General features: G+C 40.9%; 1 protein-coding gene and 1 pseudogene across 1 annotated transcript in view; both read right to left on the bottom strand.

Moving 5' to 3' along the window:
* Nucleotides 1–21,500, bottom strand: part of Pold3 (DNA polymerase delta 3, accessory subunit) — a 37,525-nt gene extending 16,025 nt beyond the window's left edge. The window contains exons 1-7 of the mRNA XM_051192340.1: nucleotides 21,342–21,500; nucleotides 20,607–20,662; nucleotides 15,268–15,370; nucleotides 12,100–12,139; nucleotides 10,073–10,205; nucleotides 4,061–4,322; nucleotides 2,391–2,463 (exon numbers count right to left, since the gene is read on the bottom strand). Coding sequence (XP_051048297.1) covers nucleotides 2,391–2,463; nucleotides 4,061–4,322; nucleotides 10,073–10,205; nucleotides 12,100–12,139; nucleotides 15,268–15,370; nucleotides 20,607–20,662; nucleotides 21,342–21,401 — 727 coding nt within the window. The 5' untranslated portion in view covers nucleotides 21,402–21,500. The remainder of the gene's footprint in view (nucleotides 1–2,390; nucleotides 2,464–4,060; nucleotides 4,323–10,072; nucleotides 10,206–12,099; nucleotides 12,140–15,267; nucleotides 15,371–20,606; nucleotides 20,663–21,341) is intronic.
* Nucleotides 21,501–23,782: 2,282 nt separating this feature from the next.
* LOC127227965 (dolichol-phosphate mannosyltransferase subunit 1-like) lies at nucleotides 23,783–24,666 on the bottom strand (annotated as a pseudogene).
* Nucleotides 24,667–26,079: the final 1,413 nt, after the last annotated feature.

Below are 26,079 nucleotides of genomic sequence, written 5' to 3' on the forward strand. Positions count from 1 at the left end.
CTCTCCAAGCCCTGTATCCTACCTGTTAATGCCTGGATGGTCCTATCTCACTACTACCTCCCATGAGAAAACCGAATTAATTAAAGTCCTGCTTCCCTCTGGGCTAGGCTAAAAGTCATTTTTCTCTGACAGCTGGGATAATATTTTAAAGACTACCATCAGATGTAAACATTAAGGGAGTTACCCAAGGTTTCACTAGGAGGAAATGTGCTGTACATGGGCCTCAGTTAGCTCAAATCCTGACCTGAGACACCACAGCACACATGAGTGGCCATGCAGGACAGGAATGGCCCAGCCAGCTGAGCAATACAGAAATGCATAATCTAGCCTTGTGTATACCCAATGATAGCTTTTTATATAGGCAAAGTCACAATATATGGTTAGAGAGCTGTACACAGTGGGAGGTTCTCCAAAAAGTTGTCTGCATTATCTGTTCTGTTACAGCTTAATCGTCTACCATGTGGAAAACCACCTATTTTAGTCTTGGCTGATATGTACAAGTTAGAAATAGTTTTTAAAAGTATGTATGTTCTTTGATAGTGTAGATGGATTGGAATATAAAATACAATTTACTCATATTTTTGAACGCTTATGTGGAAAACCTAAATGGTGGGCTTTCACTAGCCCAATGGTAGTACCATTGCATCAATTTTAGATTCTGTTGTTCTCATCTGTGCTTTGCAAACTTTCCCACTAAAATAAATTGACTAAGGAAGTGAACATTTTGCAAGTAACAGAATTTTTTTCTTTTTTCTTTTTTTGGTTTTTTGAGACAGGGTTTCTCTGTGTAACTTGGAGCCTGTCCTGGAACTAGCCCTGTAGACCAGGCTGGCTTTGAACTCACAGAGATCTGTCTGCCTCTGCCTCCCAAGTGCTGGGATTAAAGGCATGTGCCACCAACGCCCTGCTCAGAATTTTGTTGTTTTTTTTATTTTGTTTTGTTTTTTTAAGGCTAAGTACCCTTTCATTGTGTGCACCTATCTACAGGCAATGGTTTGTCTTATTTTCCATTCCATCACTAGTGTGCAATAGAGTCAGCACACAGTAAGTATAAATCAACATTTGAATAATTTGGGTTTTTTTCTATTAATAAATATTAGCATATTCAGTGTGGTTTTTTTTAATGATAAACAAAAAGTTCTTCATTGGGAACTGGAGTGGCTCGGTGATTTCAAGCATGTTCTATCTACTTTTCCTAGCACCCGCATCAGGCAACTCACTAGGGCCTTTAACTGCAGTTCCAGGGGATCCCACACCTCCTTCTGGCTTCCATGGGAAACTGCACTCATGTGAACTTATCCCCACACATATACACAATAATCAAAAAAAAAAAAAAAAAAAAAAAAAAAAAGTTTTAAAAGGTTACAAGCACATAAAAACAACAACAAAAGCATCAACTGTCAAGAAACAGTATCAGACTGAGCACAGTGAACCAGTACCAGCCATGCAGGCTAATGACAAGACATTATGATATGTGTTCACAGAAATAGGAGCCTCCTGTGCACTGTTCTGGCACCATCACCAAAGCATGTTTCTGGACAACTTCCAAGTACCACATTTTTCATACTTTCACAACACAAAAAACATTCTTTTCTGAGAGCCTCCACAGCAAATAAAACACCATCACTCCAATCCCCATGGAGTACCAATCTGACCATGGTAGAAAAGCAGAACTCAGACTCATTTTGCTTGGCTAGGCATGCAACAAAAGCCACAGATCTCTGTAAAACTGATGCTCCAAGAAAGTGTGTGGTAAGTGCCCTGTGGTCCCTACATTCTCCTTGGTATTCTGCCACATACCCCAGGGGATGTGTACTTGATATGAGAAGTATAAAAATATGTAACTATTGGCTCTTTCCATTAAGAAAGAATTCTTATTTAAATAAAAGAGGTCTTTCCTTCCTCAAAAAAATAAATGCATCTAAATGGCCTGGTCGTTACTGCCTATATTAACATTGACATTTAATTCAGTGCTGTGAGTGATTTTAAAAAATAACTTAAGAAAGGCAAAATATTTGTTTTTGTGGTCCCTGGAGAGACATTAGTAGTTAGGGTCACACCAAGAAAACTGATGCCAGCATCCGCAATGTTAAGTGCAACTCTATACAAGCAGCCATTCTCTCACTTTAATTACCCACTTTCAAAAGCTTCATGTAGTGTTTTATTTTCTTCCTCAGACAAGAAGTAAAAGCAGAAATACCCTCCAAGAGCTCTCAAATACACCCAGAAAATTCTCTGAGTGGTTGGTTACTTTCATCAACACTGGTCAGTACACTGAATATGTTAGGAAATGGGAATGCCTAGATGGGCAAAAACTAAACCAATGGCCTCCACCTCAAGCAATATGTTACTGCAGTAACATTCATCAAAGAAATTAAGAACATGCTTACTCATAGCAGCTTTTCCAAAAAAGTTGCTCATCACATTCCCTTTTCCTGGTGCTTTGCCCCCAGCTGAAGATGCCTAAAAGCATAAAAAAGAAAAATAAAATTTCTAATTTTGTCTAATATATAGGCTGTTCTTGAAGTACCATGGCCTCAATCATCTCTAGCAATACAGCACACTAAAATCAGGTATGGTGGGACAAGACTGTAATTCCAGAACAAGGGAGGTGGGACTAGGAGGATCAGGAATTCAAGGCCATCCTCAGCTACATAGCAAGATCAAAGCCAGAAAGGGTCAGGTGAGGAACTGTCAGGAAAACAAAGCACTCCACCTTGACAGTGCCAATTCAATATTAACAGCAGACTCTACGTCATGGCATAATGTGCACATATGTGCATGTTATCTATAAGAACCTAGAACAGGAATCCAGACCATCAGACAGTATCTGATGCTAACTCCCAAAGCTGGCTGTTTTTTACAAATTATTTATGAATGCATTTGAGCTTTTCTTGAGCACAGTTTAAAACTATTTGTCTTAAGAGAATTAAATCAGAAGTGGTATATATGGTAAACAATGGGGAAGAAGGTAAAGTATCTTTAATTATCAGAAGTGGGTCTGAATCCTGAGCCCACCATTTAATAGCCATATAACCTGCAGGCAAATTAGTTTAGTTTCCAAGGCTGGGCTCTAGTTTTACACATACAAAATAAAAACAAAACAGTAAGATTCCCACAGAACTGATGAGAGCTTTACACAAAGGTCAGACTGTTGGTGCACAAGGTTCCATGCTTACTTGTTCCCTGCCTTCCCTTTTCTTTCTCAATGCAGAGACTTGGAAACGGCAACGGGAGGAAGAGTTATAGTAACAACAGTAACTGTGCTTTTCTGGATTTTAAAAGTGCAATTTTTATATTTCTCTTTTGTTTTTTCTTTTTGAGATAGTCTGATTGTGTAGCCTCAACTCCCTGAATGCTGCGATTGCAGGCATGTACCACCAAACCAAGATATAGTTATTTTTCTTATTGCCCTTAAGTTAATTCAGACTACTGAACAATAAAAACAAGACAAACTAACAAAGAATGAGGACACGAGGAGAAAAGCATGAAACAGAACATGAATGTCAAATATGACAGAAAGCAAGATACAGAAGGCAAAACCCCAGCTAGATGCTCTCAAATATCACACTACTACAATTCCTCAACTTGCAGTTTTTCAGAATCACATTTTCATACTTTATTTCAATGGCTGTCACAAAAATCTTAGTTAGAATACAAGCTGGGTATCACCATTTTATAGAAAGAGAATTCAATCTTGGTGAGAAGTATTATGGGGAAAAAAAGGACAACCAGAGGAGAACACTAAGAGCAGAGGGGAACACTAAGCATTAACTAAAATATGGATCACACTACACCAGGCATGGCTGCTCATGCCTCTTCCCAGACTGGAAAGGCAGAGGGAAGAAAGCCTGAGCTTGCAGCCAGCCTGGCCCTGAGAGCAAGACCTCAAACAAATCATCATAAATGTTCCAACTAAAGTAGAACTCAGCGCTGATTGTTAGTCCTTCTATAAATAAACTAGCATAGTTTGTTTATATTTATATATTTATTTAATAGCTCTCAAGGTTTTCCTGGATCCCATGCTGTTATAAAAAGGCCTCACATCAAGAAGACTTACATTTGTTACTTCTTTAACCTCTACTTTGGTTTCCTTGTTGGTGTCTTGGGTTTTAGTAGCAGCTTTGGAGAGCAACATTCCCATAATTCCTTTGGGCTGCTGGGAAGCCTGTTTGGAGGCAGGTGGACCATGGCCATTGGTGGTCAGTTCACTGGCTTGTGTCTCACTTGCTGACTGAAGATTTGATTGCTCAAACTTTCTAGAAGATGAGGACTCTGCAGGAACTCTGGGAACCGCAGCAGCACACTGTATGGCACTAAACCTAAGAGCAGAAGACAGGAGCAACATCACTATCAAACCTCACTTTCAAATAAACCTAAGAGCAGAAGACAAGAGCAATGTCACAATCAAACCTCACTTTCAAATAAACCTAAAAGCAGAAGACAAAAGCAGCGTCACTATCAAACCTCAAACTCTGTACCTTCTATATATCTTTTCACATTAATATAAAAACTAAGGAATTTAAAACTAGATTATCATAGAAAAAATTTCACATAAACTCCCACTTGAGTAAAGGAATGTGCACTTACCCAGTTCTGAAGCCAGGACTGAGTCAATTGTTATCTACCACCTCATAGTGAGCACACTTGCTTTTTTGTTGGGGTTTTTAATCATTTTTTGTTTGGTTTTTAGACAGAGTCTCTCTACACAGTTCTGGTTGTCCTAGAACTTATTCTGTAGACCAGGCTAGCCTTGAACTCACAGAGACCTACCAGCCTTTGCCTCTGGAGGGCTGAGATTAAAAGAGTGCACCACCATACCCCACTTCTACACTTGTTTTCCTTCACCTCCTACTCTCCACGAAACAGTAATAACCTCACCATCCTTGGGAAACAAGATGGTCCTCTGACCAAGTTCAAAGAGCACTATTAACCGAATCGGAACTAAAAGCTATACATCATTAACCCATTTCTTGGCAACTCTCCTAGCCAGAGTGTGCCACACTTTAAAACATAAAATAGGGATAGAGGCTCTGGTTCCCACAACTCATGCTCCTCTGCACCCACTTGTTCCTCATGCCTAAAAATACCAACCCACACCAGGCGGCTACGTGCTGAAGGAGCAGTGACAACACTCCGTTAACAGTCTGCATATTAGCACATCACTGCAAACATTCACCTCTCACTCTCCATCATGGCCAATGTGCCCGTTTCACATGATTGGAATTCCATAGCCCACAACGTGAATGAGAACCTAGTCACCCTTCCCAGATGTTAGACATAAAGCAGAGTTCCCCCAACTTTTCCTAATCAAGAAAGCATTTTACTTCCCAGTGTCTTGCTTATTGGGTGTCGGTCAAAGTTCCCTAGAGACCCTCTTCATTCTTTGTATCAAGGACTCAGCATAAGACCTGGTACACACAAGGACTGAGAAGAATGACTGGCTCAGGAGCCTCTGGCTCTCATTTCTTCATTGTATCACCTCAACTTGGAATGGGAGATGGAGAAGACAGAAACTATGGAGACAAAAGCTATTCAAAACGAACTAGAATAACGGTCCACACAATGGTCCCTGACAGTACTTCATTCATTTCAGAGATAACTTTAGACTGAGTGGATCCAGAGCAACAAAGGCTTCCACTGAGTCATATGGTCCACTCAGAACATCTTCAGCTGATGAGAGCTAGGAACAGATGGAAACCATTTGCTTTTACCCACTGGTCTTCCTCTTTTACCCTTCCTTGCAGTGCTCCCAGATATAATGGGAAAGGCAATGCTTCATTTCATTGTCAGCACCTAAAGTTGCCCTAAGACAACGCTTGCTTTGGTCTGCACTCCACGCCTTAGGGTCAGAACCAGCAACTGGCAACCAAAAAGAAACCAAGTTAGAAGACTGTTTGACCCTGAAATCTCACCTGCCTTGCTCTCATACCATTTCCTAAAACACCACTGGAGACAAATTCCCCTCTCTTTTCCTCTCCTCCTACTTCATCTCCCACCCTTACTCCAGATAAGATGAGATGGTTAATCTCAACTGTTCAATATGATGAGATCTAGCATCACCTGGGAGTCCAGCCTCCGAGAACACCTATGAAGTACACCATGTACTTTGATTTGGTTAACTGAGGTGGAAAGACCTGCCACTGTGGGTGGCAACATTCCCTAAAATGGGATCCTGGACTATATAAAAAGGAGGAAGTAAACTAGGCAGGCTTTCATTGCTCTCTGCTTTTTAATTGGCACTGGATAAGACCAGCTGTATCAAGCTCCTGCAGCCTTGACTTCCTCACCAAGATGGACTGTGCCACTGAACTGTAAACCAGACTAGTCCCTTTGTCCTTTAAGTTGCTTTTGTCAGCAACAGGAAGAGAAACCATGACTTGGAGGTCTTATGTAGTGCAGACTAGCCTCAAACTCCTACATAACTGAGGATGATGTTGAACTACTGATCTTCCTGCCTCCACCTCCCAAGTGCTGAGTTCACAGATGCATCATAATGGCTGATTAATCCTGAAATTCTACAGAGGACATGTTCAGCAGAGTACACTGCAGTGCTTTATTCAACACATTCCTATTTGCCCTGGTATTTTTGTGCATGGGCAGAGTTTGCTTAAATCACTCAATCTTAACCTGTGGGTTGAGATGCCTTTTGGGGGCTGCATATCAGATATCCTGTACATCAGATATTTACATTATGATCTATAACAGTAGCAAAATTACAGCTATGAAGTAGCAAGGAATATTTTTTAAGTGCACACCTTTTTCTAAGGTTTATTTGTTTATTATGTATATAGTATTCTGCCTGCATGTATGCCTGCGGCCAGAAGAGAGCACCAGATTGTGAGCCAGCATGTAGTTACTGGGAATTGAACCCAAGGACCTTTGGAAAAGCAGGCAGTGCTCTCAACCACTGAGCCATCTCTCCAGCCCAGCAACAAAGATAATTTTATGGTTGGAGGGATTACCACAACATGAGGAACTGTGTTAAAGGGTCTCAGTGTTAGGAAAGTTTAAGACCTTCCTAACTTTTATTCTTGTTTTTTTTTACTTGCTGGACATTAACAGGATGGGCTTTATCTGATGATGGATATGATAAGTCACAGATTGACATAAAACAAGATTTTTTTTTTTTTGGAGACAGGGTTTCTCTGTGTAACTGCCCTGGCTGTCCTGGAAACAGCTCTGTAAACCAGTCTAGCCTTGAATTCACAGAGATCTGTCTCTACCTCCCAAGTGCTAAGATTAAAGGCATGCACCATTACTGCCCAATCACAAGATTTTAAAACAGATTATTTTTTAAATAAAATTAAATATTTTACATGAAATTAGAAAAGTACCACAGTTTTCTTGAAATCCTTCTCTAAGACTTGTAAATTATTCTCTAGCTGCTGTGAACTGGGCACTAGTTGGAAAAGCAGTTAACTGACAGAAATCCTAATCAGATGGTGTTTAAAAAAAAATACAGTTGCCAATTCTGTATCAATTTCTCCAAGGAGCTGTCTCTGTGGGTTATCCCAGCCCCTCTATTAACATCAAGCATACCTCTCCAACTCTCCTAACAATACAACTTAAGTCTTTCACCTACTGCACAGTCTGGCTAATCTGGTACTCACTAAGTAGCAAGTTGGCCTGAAAAGTTTAGCGATCCCCCTGTCTCAGCACCAGTCTTGTCATTATTTCTGTGGTTGGGTCTATTTTATTCTGCAGTGCTGGGGGCAGAACTTGGGGCCGTATGAATGATAAGCAAGCTCTACTACTGAATCATATCCCCTCGACTCTATTCAAAGTTTCAGTTTCTCCTTCGCTACTGTCCTCCCTTCCTCCATTTCAGTTACATTTTCTGGACATTTTCTGGGTCCATGTTAGCTGTCTCACTTCCTCGTGCCTGACTCACTCATCTAGACGAGTCTGGCCCTGCACTGAAGCACTCCATTCCTATCTGACTTGCTTCTCCAAAGCATCTGGCCCTGCCCCACCAGTCCCTCTGTCTTGAAACTCTACCCTCAGCTTCTGGAACCCCAAATATTTTTATAATTTTCCACTTCACTGGAATGTTCCTCTTAGACCCTTCTTTTTTTGTCCATTAAAATAAAGAGCTACCAACAAAGAGTACTTACTATGTGCCAAATGCAGCTGTAAGAGCCCTGTTGGTCAGTGGTTGCAGTCTACCATGGCCTGGCAGCTCTCTCTGAACACGGCAACATGGAGGACTCCATTCCAATGAAGAGCCTCCTGCTCTCTATCTGACCTTATTTGGAGAAGGTCTCTAGGCCCAGATAGATGCCTCACTATCTCTAGTGTGACCCCTGACATAGTTCTCTGCAGAAGCTGCCCCCCTGCTGCCCGTATGGTAATTAGACATTGTGTTAGGAGCTTTTTACCACAGAACCTCATGCTTCCACATATGATAACCAAGACTTGTACTAGGAGTTTATGATAGGAAGGTGTTGTTTACTGCAAATTAGGTGATATCCCAGCCACTGTCCCCATCCTTTTTATCTCCCCTCATTCTGAAATAAAGTTGAGCTGTCTCACTGAAGCTGTCTCCCAGAAGGCTATTTCCTCTGTGTTCACAAGCCATATAAAAAGCTGTCACTGCTCCTGCCCCTTTGTCCTTGTAGACTGGTGACAAGGAAAAAGGGGACCCCACAGCACTCTGCATACCTTCATTCACTTAATCCCTATTACACATGAGGTTGGTACTATTGTAGGCTCTACTTTACCATAAGGAAGTTGAATCCCAAAGAGACTACTAATTTGTCCAATGTCATACAGCTGGTAAAAATTGCATTCCTGAGTTTTATTTTCTGACCTGCTGTCATTTTACACATTCTCTCTACATGGCTGTATCTACTGTCCTGGCCCAACAGCTTACCTACATTCTGAATCCAAACTCATTCTGTTTATCTCAAGACTTATCTATTGCAATGACTATCCTCACTTGAGATTTCCTAGTAATTACACATGTCCAAAACCCAACAGCACTTCTCAGAATAAAGTCCAAGCTCTCTGGAAATACTCAAAAAAGAATCTGACTCCAGCCTTCTAATTATTTCCCAGTTGTCGCCCTATGTTCTAGCCACAGCCAATAATGATTATGCAACACTGGGTGTCTCTCTCAGCTCCATTTTTACTCTCACACTCCTTCATCTAGCAGTTTCTATTGGACCTTTAAGTCTCAACCTAGATGTCTTAACCTGAGGCAAAGCCTCCCGTTTTTCCACCTCACTCCACCCATCCAGAAATTGGTAATAAATGCCTGTCTCCAAAATCTTCTCACATCTTTTCTCTCATGACAACAATGTACTACAACTGCCATCTCCTGTACGTCACTGACCCTCTGCACAAGTACTATAAACCACTGAGCCCCCAAACTTAAATTACCATTAAATCAAGGTGGTAGATACCCAAGTATATTTTTAGAGACTTGACTTGAGCCCTCAGTGTCATCTTACAAAGTAGGAAACATCGCAACTGATTTAAAGATGAAGAAACCAAATCTAGAGAATATTAGGTAATTTGTCCAAAGCCACTGAGCTATTAAGTAGCAAAACACAACTAAAACCTATGATCATCAGTTTCTAAAATGCACACCCATTATAGTCTGTCACCATCCAGTGCCCTGAAGAACACAAAAAGATTTACAAGATCTAATCTTAGCTATGGAGCTTTAGAGCCAAGTTACTTTTGGCTGGAAGGAATAGGGACATCAAATTTAGGAACAGTTTTTTTGAAGGGCAACATTTGAACTAGCTCCTAAAGGATGGGTCAGATTTAGACAAGTAGAGATTGGGGCAAAAGGGTAGTAAGGGTATACAGCAAACATTTCTAATGGTGATGACAGGATAAATATATGAGAAATAGATTTATGGGGAGTCCACTGGGGTTTTCAATATGGGTTGTGGCTGCTATTTTTCACCTTATGATGTACTAATAAAACTAGGCATGTGTCTTACTGCAAGATAAATGGGGTTTTACTAGACTTGGCATTCACTCTTAAGAGGCAGCCACTGTGTAAACACCTTACAAAATCAATTCGTAAAGAAGCCCACAAGAACATTAAGGAGCTTACTTGCTGCAGTTCTGCAAATTGCTTTTAAGGATGTCATAGTCGGTATTGAACAGAGGCCCACTGTCCTTTAGCATAGCTTTCTGGATGCTGTACACATGGATGCTGGCAGTCACAGCTAGCTTAGACTTCACTGCTGCAAGTCAACAGGAAAAGCAGTCTGTTAATACACAACCTCATAACATATGGGGACTTTAACAAGAAACTCTCCTGCACTAAAACCATTTGCTATCTATGGTGGTCCAACAACTCTAAAAAGCCAAACAGCTAAATATACAGTATACCATCAGGCCTCTGTCTGTGACAGGGACACAATGGTGCTAAAGTGTACAGCACCTGTGAGGGTATCGCTCATCCAGGGGCACTCAGCAAATAGTAATTAATGTTGATGATGATGATACTTTGTTTTCAACCAGTTAAAGATAATGAAGTAATCTCTACCTGAGAAAACCTTCCCCTGCCAAGAAGACTTAAGTTAGATGTTCCAATTACAGTTTTGAGAAAGCACCTACACAATATTATTATTAATGAGCTCAACCTATAGAGCAAAATCAAAAGACTATCACAGGAACAAACTGTGGGCTCTACAATGGAAGACACTGTGCCTAAATTGTTACCTGTCCCCAGTGCCTGGCATGGAACTTAAGGTATATTAATCATCACATATGGCATAGTTTTTAAAGATTTGCTTGTTTGCCAGAGAAATTTTTATGCAACCGTATATATATAAAATAGGTACACAATTCAAATATTTACTGATAGTAAGTCATAAAGAATTTTATTTTAAAACAACCTTTTGGCATACATATAATTTTATTATTTATTAAAAATGAAAACGAATTTAACACTAGTGAAACAAGTATGCATGCTTATTTTTACACGAAGAATTGACATCTTGGCTGAATATCTGGTAATGCAGAATACATTATCAATATTTTTAGCTAATCAATATTTTTCTTTTACAATCGTTAGTGCTGACAATGCCACCATTTGCAGCAATACATAGTACAAAATAGAAGAAGTATATTTAGGGCATTTCAGATTGCTAGGAACCCTGTTCTAATCTGAGCTGAATTCACTGGATAAAAAAGAAAGAAAGGAAGAAAGGAAGAAAGGAAGAAAGAAAGAAAGGAAGGAAGGAAGGAAGGAAGGAAGAAGCAACTCAAATAATAATTTTTAAAACAAAATAATCTAACATAAATACAATCCCAAATATATCAATTTGATACATATTAAGGAACATGGTAGGAAAATACTAATTCTTTGTTTTCCAAAATTAAAGCAATTAGTTTATATATACAGTAAAAAGTCTGCAACTAAGAACATCCAATACAGCGTATGTCATACACAGCTTCGTATTTCATGCGGTGTTCATTGGTGCTGCATGGCAGGATGTCACACAATATGAAGAGCACTCACTGTGTGTCCAGAACTAAGGCTACAGTGAAGTTACATGAGACAACATAGGTGAGTACTGCCACAAAACCCTCAGATTCACCATTTTTTGATTTTGAATTAAGTTTCAGCTGTAATAAGTTCAGTTCGGGGACCTTTTTACAAGCCCTAGATTCAGTTATTCAACCCCACATAGGGATATTACCTACCATTTAAGGAACCATGTCATCTAGAACTCATGACTATTTTTGTATGTGTTATGAGGCTTGAAATTCTGTCATAGATGTACTCAATAAATGTCAGCTGCGCCGGGCACACGCATGATGGCACACACCTTTAATCCCAGTACTCTGTGAGTTCAAGGCCAGCCTGGTCTACAGAGCTTGTTCCAGGACAGGCTCTAAAGCAATACAGAGAAACCCTGTCTCAAAAAACAAATAACAACAAAAAAGTCAGCTGCTACTAGCCTTAAAAATGGGAAGTTAGGCAGATGTAAGAAGATTTTAACTTTAGAAACCATTAATAAAAGGAACATAAGTCTTTGGCTAAATAGCCAAATACACTCTATGCAGACTGTACCCAATCAATGCCATAAGCAGAAAAGTGAAAGCCTTCTTAGCTGCTCAAACTCTTACCTTCCAATTTATCTTCTCTCACTACTGCAACCTTGTGGCACTGTAAGGAACAACACTTCATCAGTGGTGAAGTTACAGAACTTGGAATTTCAGCTTCCTTGACAGTAACTCAGTTATGCTTAACTATAAAATTAGAAAAACACTGGGAACCCTGAAAATACACTACATTATAGGGCAGTCTGACTTATTTTTAATTTGCTTGTTTCACAGCTTCTTGAAAAAGAAGAGATAAAGGAAAATGAGAGGCCAGCTGAAATACTTTTATGAAACAAAACTATATCTCAAATCACTATAAGAACAATTTTTAGTAAATGATTTAATGACAAACTCTATATAATCTATGGAACTAGGTAACAGATGTTTCACTTATGTATGTCAATGTAAGTTCTAAGGACTACTCTAAGATTAACCCAACATTCAGGATAACTGAAATAACCTTTAAAAAAAAAATGAAAGTCTGTTTTTCTTTACTGAAACTTTTTAATAACAATGTTTTTATTAAATTTTCAAGAGTACCCCAGGACTTAACCATGTTACACTAGAAACAGATACTGTCTTTAAAAATCAAGAATATTGACTAGCAAGTAAGACATCTGCAATTAACCTAAAACAAAAGAAAGCAAAAAGAAATGCTTTTAAATGAAAACAAAAATTTTAAAGCAAAAGACAAATGATGAAAAAAATTAAACTAAACTAGAACTTGTATCACAAAAGGGCATTACATCTTCAAAACATAAAGATGAAGATGAAGTGAGGAAAATGAAGAGCTTTTAGCAAAACAAACAGGATGTATGAGAGGGACAGGAAGTGTGAACAAACAGTTCACAGCTAAAAGCAAGCAATAGTCCTGGTCCCCTGACTCCAGGTGCTGCATGAGGCCAGGAGCTACACTAACTGTTGGTGAGAAAGAGAGCAGAAGCACCTGCTAAGCCCCAGTTAGCCCTTGGCACAGCAACACTAGCTCCAGGAATGCAGGCCTAAAACATCCATGTAAAAAGATGGGCATGGTAGCACTACTTATAATTCTAGTGCTGGGGAGACCAAGACAGGAGGATCCTGGAGGACACTGGCCAGCCAGCCTAGCCAAATCAGCAAGCTTTCAGGTGCCAGTGAGAGACCTGCTCTCAAAAAACAGAGTGGAAAGAAAGCTCCTGAAAAAATACCCAAGACTGCTCTCTGGCCTTCACATAGCCATGCACACATATGTATGCACACACACACATAAGTGTACCTTACACACCTGCATGACCTTATACACAAACTAAATGTTCCTCAAACTGTCACATTCTACAAAACTGCACACTTTTTAAAAACTGCAGGGCTTATGGAAAAAGGCATTAGGAACTAACCATTAAAACACTGCAGATTTGAAGTACAGCCTTAGGAGCAGTAATTAATTCACACCTAAGGGAATAATCTAGACAGGCAGGCAGTTGCATATGGCTAAGTGCTCCTCTACTGAAAATGCACAGGCCAACAGAGGACATGGCAACCTGATGGTACAAAAACAGTGCAGACCAGAAGAGAGCTACTGCTGCACTGGCCCCCTCGGAGGTGAAGGTACCAGCAAGTCCAGCACTACAAACCTCAAGCCTGACACAGGGAAGCAAGCTGCAGATCTTTGCTACCTTTTAGAATTTTATTTTATGTTTTTGAGAGAGGTCTTGCCCATGCTGGCATAAAAATCTTGACTCTTCTGCATCAGCCTCACAAATGCTAGAATTATAAGCATGTACAACCACACTCAGCTTCAACAAAAGTTCTTCACAGAGGTCAGGTGTGGGGTTTACACCTTTAATCCAGCACTAGACAGAGGCAAGTGGATCTCTATGAATACAGAGGTCAATCTAGTCTACTAGCCAGGCTGCACAAGTGAGACCTGTCCTTAAAAATAAATGTTCTTCATAAAAGAACTCCAGCTTCAAACCTATTTTGTAACCTCTGGTAAATTAAATTAGGTGATTTAAAAAAAATTATTCTCATGTAAAATAAGATTGTTTCTAATTTAAATTTTTAAAAAAAGAAAAAATTATTCTCAACTAAAATCTTACTACATGGAAAGCTAATGAGAAATTGTAATGAATGGGCACACCAATCTGACAAGGCCTAATCAACATAACATGAACCCACTAACCAGCGGTTCTCAACCTGTGGCTTGCAACCCCTTTGGGGGGTTGTCTATCAGATATCCTGCATGTCAGACATTTACATTAAAATTCAGAGCAGTAAGTAGCAAAATTACAGTTATAAAGTAGCAATGAAATAATTTAATAGTTGGGGGTCACCACAACATGCATTAAAGGGTCACAGTATTAGGAAGGTTGAGAACCACTGCACTAAATACTTGATAGTTTCAAAATTCATATGCCTGCCCTAAGGAGGACATCAAAGTCAGTAAGAGATCACCAGATCCAAGGCTGCTTTGTGGTTGAGATGAAAAGGCAACAGTATCTGAAAGTTGGTGGACTGGGAGGGACTAGAACAGAAGATTTGGGAGCCTATACATACTCCCAGCCCATGGCTCTGTACTGTACCAGCAGCTAGGCCTTCAGGCCTATCTCCCACCAGAGACCACTCTAAGTGACCTATCAAAATGTGTGCTCAAATAAAAAATAAAGTAAAAAAAAAAAAAAAAAAAAATCAAAAAAATAAATAAATAAAGTCAGTCAGCTTTTCTTATCTCCTTTTTTAACACCTGAGTATGTGGCTTGAAATTTGAACAGGACGAAAAGTAAATACCGTGTCCTCAATACATATTCAAGAGAAAAAAGGAGTTCAAGGACTGCCATTCTAAGGTATCATTTCCTACATAACCATTTAATAATGACAGTCTCTTCATCACAGCCAAGATATCACCTAAACATTCCTGAGTGTCAGATTTAGTTTAGAATTTCAAAACACGACTGGGCGTTGGTGGCACACACCTTTAATCACAGCACTCAGGAAGCAGAGCTCTATGGGTTTAAGGCCAGCCTTGTTTACAGAGCTTGTTCCAGGACACCCAGGACTACAGAGAAACCCAAGTCTCAACAAAACAAACAAAAACAAAACAAAACACAAACCTCTCTTCAAGAAGTACTTTAAAACTTCCACACCACTCAATCTTGCTTCTTTCTCCTGCTAATGTCTAATATCTCACACACGTAGGCTCATTACACGAGAACTTACCGAATGTCCATTCTGTATAAGACTGCCAGACACCAAGTAGGTAACGTGCAGCTGAGCTCCTGAATTTTCCTTCCGTTTCCTTTCAACATATTCATAAAGCATCCTGCTCCAAACAAGACAGAAGTGACTCATTAGTATGCATCTATGCCTCATCAACTCGTAATTCATGACTTAAAAGTCATATATATGAAATCTGACAGTTCTCTAAATAGCACAATTTTTACTTACTGAACAAGCAGATTTCTGAAAAAAACAATGGACAGACTTTATTTAGATGGAGCATGGATCTGGAGCCAACTTGTTTGAACTAGCTTAGTGACCCAGGAAGTAACTGAGATAAATCTAGAAATATGCCAGGAGGGACAGAACCCATAGCCAAACAGTGGCAGTGATTAAGTAACAGATACAGCAGTGAGCCATTATCTCAATATGGGATCCAGAATAAAGTTTTCTAGGCTTCATATCTTGAGGCATAAAAGAAAAATGCCATCACTACATCAGTAATTATTATAACCCAAATCCACACACTGCCTACAAACATCTACTCTCAAAGAAGCTGCAAATCTGCATGTGCTTTGTAGATTTGGAGGTTTTAGTAATTCTAAGATAGGTTTTGAACATTTCAAGCTATCACATATACAATGACAAACATATACCCACCTCTGGCAGTATTGAATTACTTAGAATCAGATGTTTCATGACTGTAGACTATAGCAGGTGCTTATACCAGCCAACATCCAAATGTTCATAGCCACACATTAATGCAGAAATGGTGCTTACAGTAAAATCTTACTCACTTTCATCCCAACCACCCAGAATACCAAAAGTTGACTCCCCTCTATGATCTAGATTAACAATTAAAAATGGACATCATAACCAACGGGTGTTGGTGACACATGTCTTTAATCTGGATACCTGGGAGGCAGAGGCAGGCAGATCTTTGTGAGTTAAAGGCCATCCTGGTCTACAGAGTGAGTTCCAGGACAGCCTCCAAAGCAATACAGAGAAACCCTGTCTTGAAAAAAAACCTTCCAACCCCCCCCCAAAAAAGACATCATTTGTCTTTATTTTAAGAAATATTCAGCAAGCTTCTACAACATGTCACACTTCCATAGAGAACAGCTAGAAACTTAGAAATTCTGAGGGCTAGGTCTAGTGGTACATGCCTTTAACCATAGAGGAAAAGGTAGGTGGGAACCCTGTGAATTCAAGACAAGTCTGGTCTACATAGTGAACTCTATCCAGGTCACCCAGAGCTACATAGTAATACAATGTCTCAAAGAAAACCTCAGCTTCACTGTTGATCACTCCCTTCTCCAAATGTCCCTCTTAGCTTCCATGATACCCTACCTGGAGTCTACAGCTGCAGCTGCCCCAGTTATAATGTGCAGTTTCTGTACCTTCCTTCCCTTACTGCCAGCGTTGTCTTTAGCCATCTTCTTACTCTATTTTAGTATGGCCAGCCACTCCAGATAGCCTGAGTCTAAGAGGTTTCTAAGACATGGAACATGGTTGGTCACCCCATGGTATTCTCTTTACTGAGTGGCCACTTGTGTTCTAAGCAGTGAACAAAGGCATCAAAGCTTGTACCTATTACTAGCCATCTCTTTCCTAAAGAGTAAGCTTGAAATGGGTAGGAACTTCAATCAGAGATCTCCTTGTCTGCCTTTGAGACATAGGCAAGCAGATTTCTGTTAGTTCAAGGCTATCCTTACATACAGAATTCCAGGCCTATATAGCCAAGAATAAGGCTTAGGACCACCTCTTTTCCATGCCTTCTCCAACACAGCCAGCCCAGTGGAACACCTCTGCCTTCCAAGTGCTAACAGAGATTAACCCATGACAAATATCCTTATGACACCTACCACACTGTACTCTAACTGGTTTGTTTATATGGCTGCCCTTCCCATTAGACCACAGTACAAAGTGTGTCCCATCTGACAGTTTTGTGGATTCGTCCACCTTGTTCTCTCAAGTCTCCCCCACTGTAGTGATTATGTTAGGAAAAGATACCTCACAGGAATTTTAATTTACATTCAGCCCACCACTAGTGATGCAAAGTATGTAAGGGCTGTTTCTTGTGTTTTTTTGTTTAATGTGCATGAGTGACTGCATGTACGTCTGTGCAACACATGCAATCAGTGATCTTGGGAGGCCAGAAGATGTGGGATTCCCTGGACCCAGTGTTATAGATGTTTGTGACTTACCATATGGGTGTTGGGAACTGTCTGGAACAGCAGCCAGGACTCCTAACTGATGAACCATCTCTCTAACCCCTCTGCTTATTTTTTAAATGGTTCAAAATTTTTGATCATGTAGCTGTTTGGTTGCTTCTGTTTGGTTGCTACTAAGTAGAATGATTTCTGAATTGGCAGTAAATGACTTTCCGTTTTGAAAATGTAAAAACAAACAAAAAAACTGATAGTGGTGAGAGCTGTACAACTTTGTGAAAACACTAAAAGAACATTAAATTGTATACTTTCAATGGGTAAATGGCTTTGTGAGTGAAAAGTTCAAATCTACTTTATAAAAAGATTAACAGTAGTGTGGGAGTACTAGGAAGGAATAGTGATACTGAAAACAGATTAGAGAAGAATTATTACACGAGAAATCCTAATTGAAACCTGAAGGATAAGGCAAAAACTGGAAAGGAACATTCCAGGCAAAGGAAATAGTACAAGGGACCTAAGCTAAGAATGAGTTTAGCATAACCTATTGAAAAGCAAATGTACCAAATCTACAATAAGGAAGGAATGGAGGATTATGAGATGAAGTTGGGCACATAGGCAGTTGGTATGTTAAGGCTAGAACTATCTGTAACTCTAATCCTTCAAATGCATCTTCAAAGTCTATTAGGTGAATATTGTAGCAGTTGCTTCATTTCATATTCAAATACGTATCACTGAAAAGAATAAAGCACAGCCAGTTGTGGTGCTCAATGCCTTTAATCCTGGCACTGGGGAGGTAGAGGCAGTTCAGGGCCAGTCTGGTCCACATGCCAACCTGGCCTACATACAGAGTTCCAGGCCAACCAGAGCTACACAGTGAGACCCTCTTTACAGACAATGAATAAAGCTCTTATATGTGTACGTTCCTAAAGTTACTGTGGCTCTTGGGTTTGGGCCAAAGCTGATCTTGGGCAATCTTGGTGAAAACATGTCTAAATCTAGCTCTGGACTAACACTTTCAAGTGCTGAAAGCTTAAACATCACAGCTAAAGTCAGCCTCCTACACCCATCTAATGTTAACTCAAACAAAGCCCAATTGGCCTGCTCTGGAGACCGGGAGCTTTCTAAGACATGCAACATGTTGGTGCAGCTCAAAGAAAGCCCCTACCACTAAAGGAACAAGTAAAAAACCAGCCCACCTAAGAGCAGGACAAACTAAACAAGACATTTAACCCATACATGATTTCTCAAATGGTTAACCTATTCTCCCTCTTGGGATTTAGACAACGTTCTGTACCTTTGCATATCAAAACATTCTAACATGGAGTTCAAAGCTTTTTTTTCTCTTCTGGCCTCAAGTCAGCTCTGTTGTAACAATGACAGAAAGATGTGGAAGAATGCAAGAAGGGCAGTGCCCTGGGCATCCTAAACGCACTCTTTACTTTCACTTAAAAACTTGTATATCTTTAGTTTATTTTATTAAGTTTTTCGAGACAGGGCTTCTCTATGTAGCTTTGGAGCCTGTCCTGGAACTAGCTCTTATAGACCAGGCTGGCCTCAAACTCACAAGAGATCTGCCTGCCTCTGTTAGCCAAGTGCTAGCCAAGTATTGGGATTAAAGATGTGCGCCTCCACCGCCCAGCAAATACTCTCATATCTTTAAAAATTATACTTAATTAGTGTGTGTGTGTGTGTGCACGCACACGTGCACATGTATGCAACAGTCACGGGTAGAGATCAGAAGACCATCTGTGACAGTCTTGTTCTCTCTTTCTGGTATCTAAGTTCCGAGAATTGAACTCAGGTCGTCAGGCTCAACAGCAAGCACATTTGCCCACTTGAGCCATCTCACTGCCTCTAGTTCTCACACCCTATACTATCAGATTGCTAATGTCAAACACATGCTGAGCTCTGTTGTAGCTTCAGCTGTCAACCTGACACTCTCAGAAATAAGGAACCTGAACCGAGGAACTGCCACCATTGGATGGGCCTGTGGGCATGTCTGTGGGGCATTTCCTTACTTGTTAATTGATGTAGGAGCGCCCAGCCCACAGTGGACAGATGGTCCTGAGTTGTATAAGGTAGCTGAACAAGCTGAAGAGAGCAAGCCAGTAAGCTGTGCTCCTTCATGGTCTCTGCTTCAGTTTCTGCCTTGTAAGACAAACCCTTTCCTCCCCATGTTGGTTTTAGTCAGTGTTTATCACAGAAACAGAAACCATTACAAAAATATTGGCCAAAGTTAGACCTAACAAACACATGTTGAAACATGAAGATCTATGACAACCAACATGTAAATCTGAGCTTTAAACAGGACTAGTTAATTAAAGCCTGAAATAACAAAGTGTAATACTACTTTTCTGTTGCCGTGATAAAAGACCATGACAAAAGCAACAGATGGAATAAAGAGTTTATTTGGGAGAACAGTTCCTGGGAGGTGATAAGAGTCCACCGTGGAAGGAGGTATGACAGGCCAGGAAGGTTGAGAAGGAAGCTGAGAGCTCCTATCTTCAAAAGTAAGCAGAAGCACAAAACAGAGGCGTGCCCTAAACAGTGCCACCACCTGGGAGTGAAAATATATGAGCCTATGGGGATCATTCTCATTCAAATCACTACACAAAGTGATGTTAACCATGGGCCAAGGCTGGGGGGGGGGGGGGAGGGAATAACCAGCAAGTACCACTGATCTAAAAGAGAAAACCCGGGCTGGGGGAATGGCAACGCTAGTCAAGTGGTTGCCATGCAAGCTCTGATCCCCAAACCCAAGCAAAGCTGGATAAGGTAGCACAGCTCTCGTGTGGCGAGAGGGAGGCAGACACAAGAAACCACAGAAGCTTGAAGGCCAACCAGTCTGGTGTACACAGCAGAGAATAATAAGAGCTCCCATCTCAAAGTAGTTGGAAAAGGAGGAATGGAGCCCAAAATCATCCTGACCTTCCCATGTGTTGTGACCTCTGTGCATCCACATTCATTATCTCTCTCTCTCTCTCTCTCTCTCTCTCTCTTTTTCTCTCTCTCTCACACACACACCAAAAGAAAGATGAAAGTAGTGAAAATAATATTTTCCTATTAACCCACGGGGAAAAAGTCAGATCTAACCTAAAGTTCTATGAGCATTAAAAACAAGGTGAACAAATTTCAACATCATTAAAATTATCAGTAAAATGGACTTACTGTTTTGCCTGGTTAACATGAACTCCTAGTGTATAGCTTAGCCACTTGTAAGTCACCTAAAAGAAAAAACATTTTTTAAGGTTTTATTAGATGATTCCAGAGTACAGACAAGTGCCAAGAGCCTGATCCCAAAGAGTCTTATGATTATGTTCTGTAAACTACAATAGATATCGGTTAGAAAAACTATGCGACAAGTAAGATCAGGACACTTATCTTACAAATACAGATTGATCAATGCAAAAGAATCTACACCTGGCTCGCAATGGCAAAGTTGCTACACATCCGGATCTGTCTTGATCATTACACCAGCCCAGAGAGGCGGGTCATGCTGCTTTCAATATTTAAATTTCCAGGAAGAGGAAACTGTCTCCGGAGGATAAACCACTAGGCGGTAGCCCGGATAAGACGTCGTGTCCCCTCAACCGCCTGAGGGTGGGCCGCTTGGGGGGCCCCCCACCCGACAGGGCATGGGGAAGGCGGCCTCAGGAACTCGTGCCTGCTTCCCAGGCTCCACGCCCCAGCGACCCACACGCCCGCCTAACGCCCGCGGACAACGGAGCACGCGGGCGGCTCTGCCCGCAGCCACTGTCTCCCCCAAAAGGGTGCGTCGCGGTGACCGGTCCCCACGAAGCCACAAGCACTGGGGTCGAGACCCTCGCGCCCTGGCAGGCCCAGGACTCCTCTCATCCGCCTTGCGCACGCCTGCCACCCCCCCCCCCAGTCCTAGCTCCTCACGATCTTGTTCTGGTCCGTGACGAACTCGTCTATGTTTTCCAGATATAGCTGTTCCGCCATGGTGGTGCAGCAGCTCCGAACCCTTTGCTCAGTCACAGCCACAGCTCCCGCCGGCGGGAAACGGATTCGCTTACTCCCAGGTCGCGGGTCGTCTCCCACGGCAACTGAGGCGACGCGCTACGGCGGCGGACGAGGGCCAAACCTCTGCAAGTCCGGACGGGACTGGCGTAGGGGGAAACTGGATTGAGACCGGAAGTAAAGGGGGAAGTAAAGGGTGAGAGCTTGGTTGTCCGTGTGCACCTGGGAACCTTCCAATTTCTCCGTTGTCACTGGTATACTGACTCAGGACCATTATTTTACCGCTCTGAGCGGTAAAGTGAGAAAAATTACCTCTTGTTGTCTAGCACTGGAACGCAAAGATAGCTCACTTTCCTAGCCTGGGTTTCATTCCCAATGCCTAGGGTGGTGATGAGAACCAAACTCTTGAAAAGAAGCCATGTCTTCAGAGACTGCTTGGCTGATTGGTATTTCAGTAATTTGGAGAGATTGGAATGTTGCAGGTCCAGGGGCTAATTACCTTATCTTGGCCTAGTTGTAGCCCTCTGGAACAGGCCTTACCCACTTCTGAATCGGAATTATCACCTTGTGACTTAATGGATGAAAACCTTTTGGTATTTCTTAACTTAGCAGACCACTAGCTTCCACCGACCTAAAACCTAAGAATTGTCATCAGATAACATCGTGATCCTTTAGGAAAGCGACCCTCATATTTACCTGCCTCTCTGCACGTATTTTTAAATTGCCCTGATCTATGGCTTTCATTGCTCTATAGAACTATAAAACTTCGTGAAAGTGTTCCCACATTGGAACATGAAGTTTGGAGTAACCAGGTCATGGCCACGCAAAATAGCTCCAGAATAATCTGTCATTCCCTTTAAGATGAGAGCTATGGTTTTTGAATGGACAATAAGGTAAAATGAGATGCCCTATCCTTGCCATCTGATAGCTTTATTCAACAACAAAATTTAAATGGATGTTCTGTTCTAAGTGCTTCTCCGGCAGTGGGCAATAATGACGTGTGCCTATTAAAATCCTTCCAAAATAAGAGCATGGTGAAGGTTTTCTGGAGGGGGCTGGGAAAGAAGACTGTTTCAGATTGTTCTAGCTACTGAAGTGTTGGGCGAAGAGGCCAATGGGGAGAAAGAACTTGGGAGGAGCCAGGTCCTGCTGTGCCTACTAAGCTGTGCAATGGGGCACACAATCTTTATTCGGGGAAAACATTATTAGATTAGAGAATTTCTACTTAAGTTTTTGTTAATAATACACACACACACACACACACACACACACACACACACAATCTTTAATAATAGCCCCCAGCCATCGTAGTTCAATCCTGTAGCATAGTGGATAAGACACAGGCTGTGAGCTGGGCAGTGATGGAGCATGCCTTTAATGCCAGCACTTGGGAGGCAGAGGCAGGTGGATCTTTGTGAGTTTGAGGCCAGCCTGGTCTACAGAGTGATCTCCAGGACAGCCAGGGCTACACAGATGAAAGAAGGAGAGAGAGAGAGAGAGAGAGAGAGAGAGAGAGAGAGAGAGAGAGAGAGAAGGAAGGAAAAGGAAGGAAGAGGTTGTGGAGGTAAACTGAATGGGTTTGAATCCTGGTTCTGCTACTTGTATGCTCTTTGGTAAGTTATTTAACTGCTAGAAGTCTGTTTATTCATCTGTAAGATAGGAGTAATAAATTCAAATTTAGCTGCAATATGAATTCATATAAGACATCATTTGCAAGAGCCTACAAAGGACACATACTGTTCTCAATGCTGGGGTGGTGGAGCAGAGCTGTGGTCAGGAGGACACATGTAGCTCACGTTCTCCAGAGCGATGTGAGTGCAGAGGAGGACTAGCTTAAAATGTGATGTGGTGTCAGGCCTGGTGGTGCCCACCCTTAATCCCAGCAGGTGAGCTGATCTCTGTAAACTGGAGACCAGCCTGGTCTACATAGTGAGCTCCCACCTGGCCAGAGCAAACACAAACAAAATACCATAGAGAGAGGGAAATCTGAAGAGACTGCATAATTTAGGTTTTCCTTTTAGAAGTAAGAAATAAAAGCTGCTAATTAGATGGGGGAGTGTAGGGAGGACAGGAAACATGGAGAGTGACAAGATAGGGACCTAATCTTTAGGTCAACCGGGAGTTTCTTGGAGCATGTGAAATGACTGAGAGAAGAGAGGAGGAAATCAAATCATTCTATTTGGCTGGAGGTTTTTGTTTTTTACACAAACCTATATACATTTATTTATGGTCTTAATACAGCACATGAAAATTTAGAACATTGCTCATTAAACAATAATGTTAAATTTTAATTTGAAATATAAATTTCTCCAGAGAAATGCACCTTACCTTTGGCTCATGTATTAAGAGAGCATTGATAAAAATCAGTGACCCAGGTTTCTCTTACTTTTAATTGAAATGAACATGGTAAGTGTAAATGAGTAATTTCTTTAATGTGGTTGCAAAGAGAGTCAATAATCCTTTCAGGAAAGAGACTATTTCATTTCCTCCCAACTTGGATTCACCATAAACTCATCCACAAATGATATTGGAACCTCACCAATGGTGTAATTCAACTGTCTTGCTGGAACCATCATCTTCATCTGAAAGACATAGCCTTTGCAGACTCATTTTTCTATTAATTTCTGCAGAATTTCTCTTTGGTATAATCTGAAGCTTCCTGTTAAGTCCTACACTCCCAATCTCAGCAAAATCTGAGTTATAAAACTGGCCCCACGGCTGATTATCTCCCTTTTCAAATCCCAGCCATAAACACCCCCATTTCCTTTGTATAAAGTTCCAGAGACAGTTTCAAAATTACCCTCCTTTTGTTTCCCTATAGATTCAGCAATAAACTTGGGATGGTATGCGAGATCAGCCTCCATAATGATGACATAGTTTCCTGTGGCTTGTTTTATTCCATGAATATAGGCAGTTCTAAGACCCAGCTTTTTCTCCTGTGGCCTTAGGAGTTAAAAAGTCAAAGCTGGCTTTGGATTTGGACTGTGGCTCCCTCCTTTTCTAAATTCAAGTATGTTTTTAAAAGAAAAATTGAGAGTTTCTTTCCCACATCAGAAGAGCCATAATTCTGTCTGGCCCATAGATCTTTTCCAGTTGTTCAGCAATTTCTCTTGTCCCATCTGGGCTTCCATCATCCATGATTATAATTTCATAGTTGATCCCATGAGTACTTGTCCTGTCATGAGGAGTGGCCCTGTGGCTGCTGATGAGACTCAGCACCGCTTTGACTCACTCCTGTGAAGGCCATCTTGGCTGGAGTTATAAGTGAGATAATAAAGTCTCCAAACTGTGCCCGCCACAGTCACACTAATAATTGGCAACAATGTTATTACATAACAAACATATTGAGCAGGCGCTTTTAAAATTATAGAAACCCAGCAACTGGACTGTGTGAGTTTCCTAGAGAACCATAGCTAGCAATGCTTATAAATAAACCTAGAACCATATCAAGGGGATTAGAATTTTGTCTACGAATTCACTGAAAGTTTTTAGGGTCAAAAATACAGAGAAGAGTATCCCTTGGGATTTTCCCTCCAACAAATGGAAGGTGAAAGAAGTCTTTTAGTTCGTGTATATTCCTCAGATAACAATTATTTATTGAGTGCCTAGTGTGAGGTGGGTGTCCCAATAGCAACCCCAATCCTCAAATAGCCTTGTTAGATTTTAGCATTCCTTCACATATACACATACAAAAGATGATTTCCTGTTTGAAATTAGCTTATGTTGTTAATGGAAAGAGTGACTACGAAACAACCTACATGGACTCTGAGAAAGGGTTTGCTTAAATAAAAACAATTTTAAATATGATCTTGGAACTTGGGGCTGGTGAGATGGCTCAACAGGTACAGTGCTTGCAGTGCCATTGCAAGCCTGATGACTTGAACTCAGTCCCGGGAAGCCATCCAGAGATGGAAGCAGAGAGCTGACTCCACAGGGTTGTCCTCTGATCTCCACACACCATGCTACACGCAGCCCTCACACATGCACACAATAATTAATAAATACACAATTTAAATTACTGTCTTCATAATGTCATAACATCAGCATGTAGTTAGTAGACTCTCAATAAGTGTATTTTGAAGGCAATGAGATCTAAGTGGAAAATATTGTTAAGAAAGGAGAATTGAGGCATGTTCACTATGACTTACCACTCACTGAATGGCAAGTGCCATGACAAATTTGCATTTAAATCTTCTCAAGTAATCTCTTCAATAATCCAGATGTAATGTTACCGTTGTGGTAGTTTACTTATTCTACAGATGTCACACAACTTAAATCTTTATCTCAGCTTTATAGAAATTGTTCACAGTTAGTTTACTCCAAACCATATAGGTAGTAGGTGATAGAGATGCGTTTCTATCCACGGTATTTCTAAAACCCACTTTCCATACTGTGCTTGCTTTAGTGGTAGCACTGAGCTGCCGGCTGTTCTCCTCATTGTTTATTTATTTATTTTTCTTATAACTGTTTGACTTCTTAAAGATCTATATAATTTTTATAATCAGAGAAAACAGAGCAAAAGTGAAGCAGTTATCAATGTAAAATCAATTCATTGTCTTCTCCCAGATATCTAAAGTGTTTTTTTGTATTTGAAACATAAAATGCAAATCTTTACAAAGGAATGGAACTACCGTTCCTGCCTACACTTTCTATTCCTTTA

The sequence above is a fragment of the Phodopus roborovskii genome, unplaced genomic scaffold (assembly GCF_943737965.1).
Source record: "Phodopus roborovskii unplaced genomic scaffold, PHOROB, whole genome shotgun sequence".
Lineage (NCBI taxonomy): Eukaryota > Metazoa > Chordata > Mammalia > Rodentia > Cricetidae > Phodopus > Phodopus roborovskii.